Below are 15,300 nucleotides of genomic sequence, written 5' to 3'. Positions count from 1 at the left end.
AATGACACACACAAACAGCAATTCTCTATTGTCAACACGCTTATGAATCTCGTTGTGTATACAATGTTTGGCCATACCATTCTATTCATCAAAAGTGAAAGCATTCAGCAGTACATGTATGAAGAGACAACTCTATCAGACCCCAAATCCTCGGGATTTCTTCACTGGGGATATCCGAGGATATCCTGTACCACTTCGACAAACAAGTGTGTCAGCTAGTGTACCGGATGAGGAAGTCACACAATAAAACCTTTCCTCTTGTTCTGGTTGTTTGTTTGTTTTTTCTTCTAAAAAAACAACAATATCAGTTATGATAATATATAATGTTAATGCACATAGCAATTCTACTTGAAGGTAATATATTCTGACTTCATCTAAGTGTGATTATAGCAGGCGTTAGATCTGTGACGCGAACGGTCAACTGCAGCCTCCAGGGTTGCACAATGGAAACCACTGTCTCACGTCATCTTAGCGTTTGCGTCCTAGATCTAAAGCTCGCTATGTCACACTTTAATAGATGAAGTCCGAACATATACCTTCAAGTAGAATTTTTGTGTGCATTAAACTTGTATATATCAACTGATTGTTTTGACAATGGCAATGACAATGAATAGTCCGTTTCGATCAAAGCAGTTGGAAAGTTTTTGGAAGAAAGACAAAACATAGATGAAACAACTCCTTTTAAATGCTATATGGTAAGTTCTGCAATGAATTTCACGGTTTACTATTCATTTTAATCTGTAAATGATCATCAGGAATATATGATACACTGTATGTTCCTAGATACAACTTAAATGTGTATTGTATTATGTGTGAATTAGTATGTATAAGTTTGTTTTGTGTTTGTTGTATGCTGCGTACTTATTCAATGTGTGTGTGTGTGTGTGTGGGTGTGTGCGAGCGTATGTTTGAAGATGCTTTATGTTGTTATAAAATGCTCAGTGTGCTTGTACGGAAGGGATCTGAACACCAAGGAAGCACTGTTAAGCACCGTACGGTGATTAATGTGGAGTCAGTTTACACTTTCAGCTCACAAGGAAGTGAAAGTGACCAAAAAAAGAACTATCCATCCCAGATATATGCATGAGAGAGAAGGAGAGACAGTACAATGCCTGATGTCACAATGCAAAGGTGGTTGGATGTATCTGGATGGATGGTCAGAGCATGAAAGTCTTGAACCGAATTGACCAGTGGAAGTAGACTATGTCGTCTGACCACTCTGGCTGGCTCCCCTGAATTGAAGGAACTGAGGAGCACAGGACTAAGTAGAAAAGAAGAAGGGGCGAAGGAAGATATTGGAGAAAAACACATTATAGCAAGACGAAAAAGAAGAAGAAAGAGACAACGAAGACGAGGAAAAAAGAAAGAGAAGGGGGAAAAGAGGAAACTGAGAGAGGATGAGGAAGACATGCCCCTTTGCGACATGGGAAACGTGATATGATGTCGCTCCGGTTCTTGTCCTTATGTGAGTATCATGAATCAAAATATTTGCTCCCAGCAGAGTTCCACGTGTCAGCTAAAACCTCGTTTGTAGGTGCAGAACTAGATCTTTGCACAATATCTCCTCGCAGGATTTTTTTTTTTGAAGGGTGGTATGATAGCACAACGTGGTATATCTGATATGTTTGGATCACTGAGAACGATGCTGTGGGTCGATCTAGAGTGCCCTTTATCTGATTTCCCTGAAATTGGATTTTCTGTAAGCAGGATGTATTGTATACTAGACATAAAGTCGACAAGCGAGATGCCATGGGAAGTAGTAAGCGTGCACAAATACTTATTGATCTATTCCTTGACGAAACTACAAAAAAGGAGAGCCTGAAATAGATCTTCGGCAAACGTTGTTGATACACGAAACAACCCGCAAAATAACGGAAGCAAAGCTCTTCTTGAAACGAGCATTTGACTGTTATGTTTTCGAAGATGTAATTTGTTTCACATCGGGTGCCACATCATACCATCTCGACATTAATTGTAAAGGACGTTCATGCATAAGTGGCAATATTTCAGTTCATCTAAACCTCATAGTGAAAAGTGATAATATGGGAAACGCAACAATGAAGACATTGCCATGGTAAAGCCGGACTAAGTTTACTACAGTGTTTGAATGTCATCATCAGCATTCCCTGTTCAAAAGTCTGTCTGCTCTGCAAACTATGCCACCATTAAAAAGAGAGAGAAAGGCAGTCGTTATACTCCTCCAATGTGATAAAAAGCAAATGGTGACGAAATGTCGACCTTATAGGCACTGCATTACACATCTCTGTATAGTCTGCTGCACGTGTACCATAGAAGTGGCTTTGCTGAACGCGTTATTTGCGTAAGATGTTGTTGTAGGTGTTGCAGGTTTCCGCTACTTAAGAGTTTGTGACTCACACGTGAAGTTTTCTTTCGTTCAGCCGTGGTCGGAAAACAACTATTCTGCCTGTTGTTTTAAGATTTATATATACACACTTCAAAGTTTTCAGGTGTGTTGAGGATAGTATTATCGTTATGAAATCTTCAATATTAAGCGACACAGCTTATTTTTACAATGCCTAGTTTATTTATTTTAAAAAAAATAAAATCACGGATATGAATCGTATACAGTCATATCACAGAAAGACAAAGATCATTCTCAGTTCGAAAAGACAACCAAAAAGAGAATCAAAATCAAATCAATCAAACATGTCATATTTTTTTTATGGAGCCAGGAAAAGATTGGTAAACCGCTAAAAGTGCAGTAAATGAGCCCTGTGATTAACGCAAATGTACATTTCAGTGGCGAATCCAAAAGAAATAAAAAGACCAAAAAAAAAAAAAAAAATGGGGAGGCGTGCGTGCGCCCCCTTTAATTTTGTAAAGGCGCCCCCTCTTTACGGAATTCCTGGATCCATCCCTGCATTAGTTACCGAACCGTGACTTTTTAGTGCGTCGAATGTCCAGTGGCCTGTTTCTATAGGGCTTTTTACACTTGTAAAATTTTGCTTAGCCCCGGACCAACGGTGGGGCTAAGGGGGGGCCTTAGCCCCACCGTTGGTACGGGACTATCCTTAGCCCACTTTCTGTTTACACTCGTTTTTGCCAAAGTGGGCTAGCCCCACCGATAGTACGGTACTATCTGGCCCTGCAAAATAGCAGGGGTTAGCACCGCAATTGCGGTGCTAGCACCGCAATTGTGGTGCCAAGCAAGTGAGTGTAAACAGAACGAAAAAATAATCCTGGGCTAAGCGACGGAGACGAGGTCCGACCCTCACTAACCAATCAGAAACGAGGTAATCAAGTGCTGCCGGTGCGCGCGTGTACGTGTACAGTACACAGCGTAATTATGAATATTCATGTGGTTTGGAAAGTCCGGGGCTAAGAAATACGAGTGTAAAAAGGTCAGTTTTCTCCTTAGCCCCGGACAAGAGATAGTACGGGACTAATTGGCGAGTGTAAAAAGCTGAAAAAATTGGTACGGGACTAACGATAGTCCTGGGTCAGAGAAAGTCCGGGGTTAAGAAACACAAGTGTAAAAAGCCCTTATGTTGCTTTGCTTTGCAAGAGTTGAGAAGCGTCAGGCAAACTCTGAAAATTGTTTCAGAAATCCATCGAGGTACAAGAATGCCTTGAAGTCAAATGACTATCCTCCAATATGTACTACAAAGTTGGTTGCACTAACCTTTACTGAAGTTCGAACATGTAAAACGCGAGCAGAATTGTAACCATGCGAAAGCAATATATTTAGCGGGGAATTCCACGCACATACCAACAATGAGTAAGATCTTTGGAAGCATGTCAAAACGAGCGCGAATTTCATCTCTCTCTTTTTTTTTCTTTCTTTTTTTTTTACAGTGAAATTGTCTATACATCTTCAAATAAGAGGAATGGGATTATATATGTAAACATCCATCGTAGATCTCAAACAAAGCCTATTACCCTGCTGGAAAGAACAAACTGTCCCACAGTGTGTGAAACACAGTGTGAACACAGTGTGAACATAGTGTGACATCTCTCAACACTGTTAAATTCAAGCTTTTTAACAATGTGAATACAATGTGAGTCATCAATTCACAGTGTGAAACAAAGCATTACCATGTGAACTCTCTGTGAAAACCAAACCACTGAGTGAAATCATCCCCATACTGTTAGATCTGAGCGTTTTTACACAGTCGACTATGTGAACACACTGTGAACACACTGTGGGACACTGTGTTCTTTCCAGTAGGACATTCTCTAACATTTTCCAAGTGGATTCACTTCTTTTAAATGCAGAAAGTTGCATGATAGAGTAGCATTTTCTCCTTATTTCTAAACATGATTTTGTGCCATTAGTAGAGTCTGATATAGGATATCTGTCACCTTGACTGTGGAAGATTATGTTCATATGCAATTGTCAGACAAAATATGGCAGTGAGCAGACATTGAAAACCTACGCAATCAGGTGGAAAGGGATTATGTAGGCCTACGTATGTGTGGTTAAGATAATGTGTGTCGCACAATGCCTGTATGTGTACATGAATGTCAGTACATGACTGTATACCCTATAGTAGACATGCGATACTTCCTTGGTATAACGAATGTACTATGCGTTTAGGTAAGTGGATATCATTGTGTGCACATTATGCATGCTGATTAAGTTACCAAAGCGCCTGGACAGTTTGCTCGTGACCGAGACTGCGGCCATTACAGATAATGACCATGACACAAAGAGGAATGGTAAATCAGTTTTGGAAAGCTGATTAAATATTCAAGAAGAATGTTCATGTGCGAAACAAGCACTTCATGAACATAAAATGCGGTTGTCAATATGGGCAGGGAGGTCATATATATTAATAACACAAGCCATTCATTGATTCAGTTTCGGTTCTGGTTTAAACAATAGCCCTATACCACCACAGACATTCGTCGCAGTCGATACACACGTATAAGTTTTCTAACATCTCGCACACGAAAGAGAGATAGAAACAGCATAATACATTGTATACAATGTATATCCGGAGAGGGAAAACATTGGTTCTTTATAACGAGGTCAACATTTCCAAACGATACAAAACTAAGATAACGTTTGTGGCGTCTGTGAAAGTGGAAAATGGTGTTTGGTATAAATATAGGTTGGGTCCAGTTAATGTTGCCAGAATATCCATTATTTTGTCTAGTATAGAATTTTGTATGAGCAGTCTGACATGGGTCATTAGTTCGAGTAAGTCTAGAATTGAAAAATTCTTGTAAAAAATTCAGAAAGAGACAAAATTAATGAAAGAAGATTATGAGCTTTATTACAAAGTGATTTCAAACAAATAACGTTTATGAAATAATAGAGTTAAATCAGACTAACCGATTGACAGAAGTCTTTAATATCAAAATCGGATACGAAGCAAGAAAGTTATGAATTTAAAAGTTTTGCATGTTTTTTGATAAGTAGTGCAATGGTAAAAATCATGTCTTATGCAAATAAGCGGAGATGATGTCATGCATTATAATACTTAAAAATCCTCCATTGATCTGTGCACAAATATAATGTTTTGGTTGCTAGTTTAGCACGCAGACCTCTCCGTTACTCTCTCTCTCTCTCTCTCTCTCTCTCTCTCGCACACACACACACACACACACATAAGTGTCACCATTGCAAAAAAAAGTTTAAGCAGCAAAACACAAAAACAATCAAAACAGACAGACAAACAATTTTTTGTATTTTTTTAAACATTTTTTTGTAATAATAGTTTATCTAATAAAGTTTGATGGGCGTTATCCCATGCTAAAATTCTGTAATTTTGAAACAGATAATAATTAATCAAAAAGATACAACGTCAACAAAGAGGACAATGAAATGTGAAACTTAAGTATGTTAATGATACCAATATTACGTGAAATTCTGTTACTGATGTTAATGATATGAGGTCTCCACGACAGTTCATCGTCAACTGAAATACCGAGAAACTTTATGTGAGATACACGTTTTAACCTCATAGTAGTGTCATAAAAGAATAAACCTTTAATAGAATTGCTAAAAAGAAACATAAATTTAGTTTTCTGAAGATTGAGTGATAAGTTATTAGCTCCCATCCACTGGGTCATACTTAGGTTTTTTTTTTCCATTCGGACTTGACAGTGTGTATGAGAGTAACTGGGTTTTGGCGGGAAAAGAAAACATTTGAATCATCAGCAGAAACTATGAATGAGAGTATGTCAGATGATCTGCAAAAGTCATTCATAAACAATTAAAAGTAATGGTCTCAATAAGCTACCATGTGGGACGCCACATTTAGCGAATTATCATTTTATTCTTTCTGGACTTTCTTAGGCTTAAGCAAAGTGGATTTAGTACAAAAATAAATTTTAATTTTCCATTGTTAAAATATCCAGAAAAGAAAATACATCATAATTTAGGTCAGCTAGTATTTATTCATGAAATAATGTTACAAACAAGAACAAAAAGGAAAGAAGAAGAAAAATTTAAAAATTTCTTCAGAGTATGGAAATCATCAACATTCTATTGTCTTAAATTATTTTCTTGCCAAGCAAATGACATCTCTAAATGTGTGCGCTGATACTAGAATATCGAGATGAATTAAATTTCTACCATCGGACCTTGGATTGAATTGATGGCTATGCATTTTCGAACATTTCCAAAGACATATTCATAAATATTCATAATTCATGTCAGAGAATGTTTATTAAGGCCGGCACACAGTGTAGATTGTAAACATGTCATTAAGGAGTTGAGAATAAATGATTATAGTAACCCTTCCTGGCGTAGTTTCCACCTTATTGTTGAATAGTTTCCCCCAGTCTATCTGAGCAACGTTTTGCAATCATACCTCGTGGACCTCACGGAAGACGAGCTCGCGCTCCTGAATATGGGCTATCCAGCCATTTTCTCAAATGGAAAAATGAAACAAACAAGTATTTAGTTAGATTTTTAACAACTAAAACAATGTGCTCTACTGATTACCAAAAGTTGACTCATCAACAACGTTTTGTTCTTATGTTTTGTTTTGTTTTGTTTTTTTAAAGGGGATCTTCCAACATAATTTACCTCGGCCGGAAGGGACATTGTAGGGAAATCATCTATTCTAGGGACGGTCACCATTGATCAGGGAATCGAACCTTGGTCCTGCTATCATGTTTCAGATCCTACTTCCACTACACCTCATGCACCTTGTATTCTAATCGTTTTTGGTTAAACTAATATGAATATTCTGGAATATATTCCTTGAAAGATATTACTCGTACTACTACTACTACAACTGATGATAATGATGACTATAATAATAATAATAATAACAACAATAATAACAATAATAATAACAATGATAATAATGATAATAACAATAATGTCATGAAAACATCGAGGTCTTCTTTATCTTTATCCAGGGTAGCCTCGTTAGTGTTGCCCCTGCTCTGTACAAAATGGCTCTGCCATTATTATTACCCTTGCGTAGCCACACCTGTGTCGAGAGGGACATGGTTGGTAAAAACATCGTGTCGAAGGACGTAATCACGTGGGCAGGAATCAAACTCGGGTCCGCTGATAAGAGTCGGGAGTCTTTTCCACTATGACACAGCGCCCCCTGTATTTGTGTAAAGGGGGCAATGAATACAATGATATATATGTATAGAGGCAATATACAGATACATGCATACATTATATATATATATATATATATATATATATATATATATATATATATATATATAATATTATATAGATGTTTGTATTTTCTCGTGTACTTTAACCCTTTCAGTGACTCTGGTTCTGGGATGTACCACTCTGCCTCCAGCGGCCGGGTTTGAAGATATCAGGGCCCTGTACGGCGATAGGGTCCCTTTGGTCTGTCCAAGGATTTGCCTGCCCCGACGGAATCCTGCTGGGATACGGTGGACATTCAGGTCCAAGCCGGCACCGTCGGGGAATTCAACTGATGTCTGTATACCGACAAATGATGACAAACTGATCATAGAGGGGGTTACTTTAGCAGACGAAGGGGATTATCATTGCCATGGGGTTGATGATCGTCCATCCTATTATAGTTCCTGCACGTTTCAGCTCACCGTGCAAGGTAACTATTCATTTCATATAATTTGATCTGTTTTGATTTGATTCATTTACACACGAATTAGAATTTTGTCGGAATATCCTAGAAAATATCATCGTATAAATTTCATCGTCAATAATAATAATAATAATAAGGGAAAAAATATATACATTGATTCCATTATCAAAATATATTTTGATATCAGATTTGCAAACAATTACCTAAGAAATGATGCAGAAGAAGGACTGCCACTATATAAGCGGATGCTTGAAAACTTAGCAGCCCATGAAACTTCAATTCAATCATAGTTTATTTCCAATCAACGAAAATCAAAAACATAGTACAATGTATACATGTCATTAAATGATATTGTTCAATCGCTTGCAAAAGATTCATGTAATATACGAGACAAATTATAGAACAACATATCTGTACAATAATAAAGAGGAACACTGTACAAATACTACGTGGGCGAGCGGAAAATAAATTCGATCATGGAAAATAGTGATCCACTAAAAAGCAAAGCTTGTCGGACGTGGATCGCTAGATAAATAATGAGTGAATGATATACTATTCTATAACAATATACATGTAGTTATTTTGAGATACACAGGTCGGGAAAAAAATATAGAATACCAGTGCTATAGTGCCCGGACACTGTTCATTGAACCACGTGTACCGGGAAAATATGACAAGAACTTATTTAGATACACGCATTTAGTTTAACAGAATTGAGAAAAAATGGAAAAAAAAGGTGATGATATGAAAAACAAAATAAAATGTGATCATGAATATGAAGATGATAGTGATAGTGATTGTGATGATGATAAAATAAAATGGTATAGACACAGAAACATTGTGTACTGTATATTGTAGTTTTAAATCTATTTCACAGGTAGAAATCTGATCAAAACAAAACAAAATCGATAATCACATATTGTAGCCTCACAGTAACATAACTTTCAAACTTGCCTTTAAAAGAATATAACGTTTTACATGATTATAATAATCTTGAAGAATTTTTTTTCAAAGATCTGGTCCATTATGTCAATGGATTTTTGAGCAAGTAATAATTTGGGATTTACTAACTGAAAATGTTCATAATTATGAATAGGATAAGAATGAATAGTACTATATTCAGTTTAAAAACTCATGAAAAGAATCTGGAATTGAATTATTAGATATTTAAAAATAAAAAAGAAACATTGAAATTTATTTATACCAAATATATTCAATGGTTTTAACTGATGAAAATAAGCGGATTAGAATGAGCTATATATTGTGAGCCGGTACAGATACGAATGACTTTCTTTTGTAATAAATAAACAGAGTTGAGTTTAGTCTTCGCATTCGTAGTTCACAATAGGTTACAAAACATGATATATGGTAGGATAAGGGAATTGTAAAGCGTAAAAAGAGAATTTTCAAGAAAATGAATAACTTTTGGTCTTAAAAAGAATACCTATATTTTTGGAGATGAAAGTTGTAACATAATGTATTTGGTCATTCCTGGTAGATTTGAGTTATAAAAGGGATTGTATAGTTTACTTTGAGACTTGACTTCAGGTTTCTAACATTGTTTTTTTGTGTGTGAAAAGTGAGAAACATCTTTTGAAATGTGAAAGAGGACGTAATTCTAAGAGGAATTCAATGTTTATTTGATGAAAATCGGCTTTGGAATGGCTGAGTTATCCAAAAACAAAGTAAACCAAAGCGATAGTGATAAAAGGTGGATTCCACCTTTTACTAGGATCGCTATCTTTTTGATATCTCAAATAAACTTAGAATTCCACTGAGAATGGAATGTTCTGAACTCGCAAAATGTTAAAAGTCCAATCGTCATCTCTATCAATACTATACCACTCCTTCAAAGTCTCTCTGAGCTTTCTGACGGTAGAGAATATATTGATGGCAGTTATAACATTGAAAACATTATTCGTAAAAATCACTGTAATTTTCTTGTCCGGTATACGTCATAACAGTAATTCGGTCTTGACGTAAATGATACAACGATATCAAACTTATCGGCGTCATAAAGTGTATTTTGTATTAACGTAATTATCATATGACATAGAGTCTCGCAATACGAGCAAGCAAATATTAGAAACGACTTTATTTTTAAAATGTCAAGTATCTTAAACTATATATGAAAGCAAGGATTACGGTTATCCAGCAATAAGATTAGTGCCAGACAGGCTTAGTAATAATAGTTATCCAGGATTATTATCTCTATTTTTAATGGCGATGAGCTTCAATAAAATGTATTACATCGATTTTATTATTCCTAAAAAGAACTGCTTTTTATTTGTCTTTTTTTTTTGGCTTCTCAAATCCATCTGGCATGCAGTGCCCGTTTTGAAGGCAATCATGTCAGCAGATGACGGACCATTCCTTAAGGACGGTGAGACCATTTTAATCCAGGAGGATGATAGCAAATCCTTCCAGTGCTACTCGTTTGGAGCCAAGCCCGCGGCGACAATCACCTGGTTCTTATCCGACACGCCGGTGCGTCGGGAAGTCCCGACCTTTTCCTACCCTAGTCATAGTAGTCCAGGACGTTATGACACGAGCAGCGAATTGAAGTTGTCGCGAGTGACCATTCCCGAATTTAGCAACAAGTCGCTGAAATGCATGGCCACGGGGGCTGGTTCCTCGACTGTGTCAGTGACGATTACAATTCAGGTTTATGGTGGGTCATCGATCGTCTTATATCACGTTCTTATTTTTTCTTACTTTCTTTCATTGGCAATGGTTAAATTAAAACAGAAGATGTATAATAATGCGTAGAAAATGTATAAAGAGAGATTATGTTAGTCGTGTGCAATATTACTGTGAAAGAAATTTAGCAAAATAAAACATTTTTATTAAAGTCACAAAGCTGAAATGGATTTACCCTCTGACAGCTCTAAAGTTTCTTCATCAAATTAAACGGTTATCCTAAAAAGGGGAAGTAATAAGTGAATATAATGTAATATATATCAGACAGGATATCTTCAAGCTATACAAAGGGGTCAAAGAACAACGTTAGACTAAACATCTTATCTCACAAATTAGAAACTGGCTTAAACTAAATGTAATATCAGTCGGGAAAAAGGATTGTGTTAAGTTAAAACGGAACACATCACTGGCTGAAAAATTTGGTGTATATTAACATCAAAATTTGAAGCTTACATCTATACATGCACATATTCATATTCATATATAGTAAGATTTTAGAAAAAAAAATCAACGACGGTATAATTCAAATTGATACCCAATAATGCACTGTAACTAGAATGATATACCGTAAGACACAGGAAAAACTATTCTACCTTCTGGGGATGTTTTTACTTTCTCCCTTAGCCAGTACATAATGGAGACTGTGAAATTTATTGATTCGCTTTGCTTCATTGATCTTAAAGGGGATGGCTAGTAACCGATCAGTGGGAATCAGTAGGAATGATGAGGAATGATTGTTCTAATCCCTGTGGGATTCATTTAAGAGTACATTATATATCTACTGTTGTGTGGAAATTATTTGCTTCAGAACGGTCTTATATTCAAGTAATGTGCAGATTAATGCCCCGTCACTGACCAGGCACGCTAACCTGGAAACATTAAACTGCACATTACTTGAATATGAGACCATTCTGAAGCAAATAATTTTCACACAACAATAGATATATAATGAACTCTTGAATGAATCCCACAAGGATTGGAACAATCATCCTCCAGCGTTCCCACTGATTCCCACTGTTCAGTTACTAGCCTTCTCCTTTAAGATTGTGTTATCCTACATTTCTCCGTAAGAGTGATACCAAACTTTATTTCCTAAGTCTGATACTACTATAGCAAAACTGGTTTCATTCTTCCCTTTGTTACTTCCCTCTGCAACGCACAGTTCCTCTTGAAAGGCCGATGATCCGGGAGAAGGTTAACGTCACCCTCTCGCGATCATGGCGCTCCATTCTACTGACGTGCTCCGCGAGCAACTCATTTCCCCCTGCCTCTCTCCATTGGTCGGTTATCGAGGGCAACGCCACGGTGCGCAAACTTTTCCCCAATCACAGGCCGACAAGAGATCCCAATGCCTTCGCGTTAACCCGGAAGGGGCGGTCCCTAGTGGACAAGGATTCCTATCTGTGCGACGTTCGTGCCACACTGAATCAGGCCGACAAGTATGACGTCACAAGTCATCTCTTCCTAATGGTTGACGGAAGGGATGATGGGAAGGGTATCACCTGCCATGCTTCATCGAGTATAGCCGAGATTTCGCCCCTCAGGTCACAGGCAACAGAGCTACACATCAAATGTAAGCGCAATCATTGTGTCAGTGTTTTTGTTTTGTTTGTTTGTTTGTTTGTTTGTTTGTTTTTGTTTTTGTTGTTTGTTTGTTTTTACCCTCGTACGCTGAAGTCGATGGGAAGACACATGCCGAAGACACTGGCACAAGAATGGCTTAAAGGGGATGGCTAGTAACCGATCAGTGGGAATCAGTAGGAACGCTGAGGGATGATTGTTCCAATCCTTGTGGATTCATTTAAGAGTACATTATATATCTACTGTTGTGTGAAAATTATTTGCTTCAGAACGGTCTCATATTCAAGTAATGTGCAGATTAATGCCCCGTCACTGACCAGGCACGCTAACCTGGAAACATTAAACTGCACATTACTTGAATATGAGACCATTCTGAAGCAAATAAACACACAACAATAGATATATAATGTACTCTTAAATGAATCCCACAAGGATTGGAACAATCATCCTCCAGCATTCCCACTGATTCCCACTGATCAGTTACTAGCCATCCCCTTTAATATATGATAGCCATAAGTAAAACTTTTACGAGTGTTACCCCACGTATATTGTTAAGAAATTTATATTCTTTTTTTTTAATACTATTGCATTCTGCTAAATAATATCAATCTTTTTTTTTAATGCATAATTACAAAAGAATATTTTCGGGGGACGGGGGGGGGGGGGTGGGGGAAGGTATTCGGAAATATTCACCTAGAGAGGACAATGCTCTTTCACAATACTTACAAGCTAGTCTTGATTTCATAATTTCTTTAAAATAGCAGGTCCGTCTTCCAAATCATATTTTCCCACCATCCCTTTCTCCTGAGATGAAATACTATCATATTTTCATCAACTGGCTTATAAAAAAAGTCTTTTAAGAGGTTTAGTGATACATAATTATATGTATCTTCGGCTTCAATGACATCCCTAGGGTTCACATAAAGACGCTGCAACCTGGCGCAATCTGGATGATCGAAATGAAACAGATAAACATCTCCGGGTATTTCTGATTGAAAAAAAACCCCAACAACAACAACGACTGTCCTATAAACTGTGACTGTGACTCATAACAGTGCTTGTGAAGATGATAATTCCAACGATCTTAAGGTGCTTCTAATGAGTGTGACCATGGTGGTGATAGTTACGGTAATGATGGTGACGGTGATGTTCATAAAAGTAATCGTATTGCCGTGAGGGCAAGCAGTACGTTACCGTAGGAATAGTTTAATTCTAATTCCATTTCGAACTTGTTTTGTCCGTATATGCCTTATTTCTTGGCATAAATGGACTATGGCCTTATAGTTAATAACCAAATGCGCTTGAAAGAGGATAATGCAGTGCATTTTGACAAATGACAAATTGTAAAAAATAACAACTTGATGAAAGACAACTATAGGGGGACGCTTTCGAATGCTTATCTTCGATTTTTATTTTCAGTAGCATAATGTCAGGACCCTGTCTCTTTCGTGTGGATAAATGACAGTACGGACCTCTCATAGTCGAGAAGCAAACATTTGAATAGATTTGATACAATTATTCCCAAAACAAATACTTGTTGACCAATACCAACTTTCAAAGCAAAAAACTTTCAAAAGTTATTACAGTTAAAGGTGAAGAGTTTGAAGGGGTTTTAAGAAATGAAAAGAGGGCTCTAATACACACCTAATCACACTATATTTCAACAAAGAAGTGTTCTAGAAAAAAACCGCGAAAAACACTATTTCCAATTCGTTTAATGATCTCAAACTTTAGAATAATATCGAAGGAGAAGAAAGATTGCTCTTTCAAAAAATATGAAAATTAACTCAATATTTGAACAGGTTGACCCGTTTCACCTATTTTGAGTCCTTACATAAAATCAGGGCATGAGATTTTTTGGTGGTTTTGTGATATATATATTCTTTAGCGTTAGTCAGTGGTGAATGTCTCTCTATTCGCAGCCCCGCCCATCAATCTGAGAACAAACTGGAGTCTAGAACAGGTGGTGGAAGGGGCTCGGATCGCCATTGAATGCGAAGCAGTGGGTGCCAATCCGCGTCCCGCAAACTTCGTGTACTGGGTCAGAGGCGACAACGGCCGACGCGCGCAGCGGTCCAACAAGCTTGACGGGGTCGGGTCAACCGCAAACGGGAGCTCCAGTGTCCTCGTATTCAGTAACGTCACCCGTAGCGACGCCGGACCGTACAAGTGCGTTGCCGATAACGGGATTGGTGCGGTAGAGTTGTCGTCACGGATTTACGTAGACGTTATATGTGAGTCAAGCTCTATAGTGATATTATCAACGTGGGTGATCATCGTTTTGTTACAGAACGGTCACATTTCTGATTTCCTATTCGCTAATGTGAACACCTATATACCTCAACCATCGAAATAAAGAAATCAAAGCAGTCTCTGCTGTCTTTAAGCGGAACAAATATACGAACGAATTACCAGAATGAAACATGATGTAATTTATCGTTTATTGATAATGATTATTGTATAGATTATTTCACTAATGGCGTATTTTCTATTGATGATAGAAAATGCGTTTAACCCCAATAAGAAGTAACAACATCTTCAAAATTTGTAAATGTTATGCACAGTGAGCCAACATCATGATGCATGATTCAATGTTATCAGTATGTTCTCAGTATTTTTTACATCAGTATCTTATCAGTATATTTTCTCATCTTGGTCACTCTAGACAAACCATCGATCGTAACGAAGCAAGCAGCATACAACCTCCAGCACGACAGGGTGAACATCACGTGCATCGCTGAAGGACATCCTCCCCCATCCATCAAATGGACGAATCCAAACCCTCTCAACCAAACGGAAGAACGGATCCACGGCACTACAACGATCGGTCGGGTGTCGATTGCACTAGATCGATCGCTGAGGCAGACGGGAGTGTCTGAGGTCATGTGCATTGCGTATAACATCCTTGGCAATGACGAAGTGTCAATTGCGATAGACACCAGTGAGTGATGAGCTGAGAGTGGGTTGTGATAAAAGCTTTAGTCTCCTCTTCAAATCCTTT

General features: G+C 37.5%; 1 protein-coding gene across 1 annotated transcript; it reads left to right on the top strand.

Moving 5' to 3' along the window:
• Positions 1–1,124: 1,124 nt before the first annotated feature.
• On the top strand, positions 1,125–15,248 carry LOC139731071 (neural cell adhesion molecule 1-like). Its single transcript, XM_071641950.1, has 6 exons — positions 1,125–1,465; positions 7,710–8,024; positions 10,348–10,689; positions 11,881–12,291; positions 14,222–14,533; positions 14,965–15,248. The coding sequence occupies exons 1-6, from the start codon at positions 1,438–1,440 to the stop codon at positions 15,246–15,248; spliced, it is 1,692 nt and encodes a 563-aa protein (XP_071498051.1). The 5' UTR covers positions 1,125–1,437.
• The last annotated feature ends 52 nt before the right edge of the window (positions 15,249–15,300 follow it).

The sequence above is a fragment of the Diadema antillarum genome, unplaced genomic scaffold (genome assembly GCF_040938485.1).
Source record: "Diadema antillarum isolate AM-2024a unplaced genomic scaffold, OU_Dant_1.0 seq00000356_RagTag, whole genome shotgun sequence".
Taxonomy (NCBI): Eukaryota; Metazoa; Echinodermata; class Echinoidea; order Diadematoida; family Diadematidae; genus Diadema; species Diadema antillarum.
The sequence above is the reverse complement of the archived record's forward strand: the minus strand, read 5'-3'. Positions and strand labels throughout refer to the sequence as shown.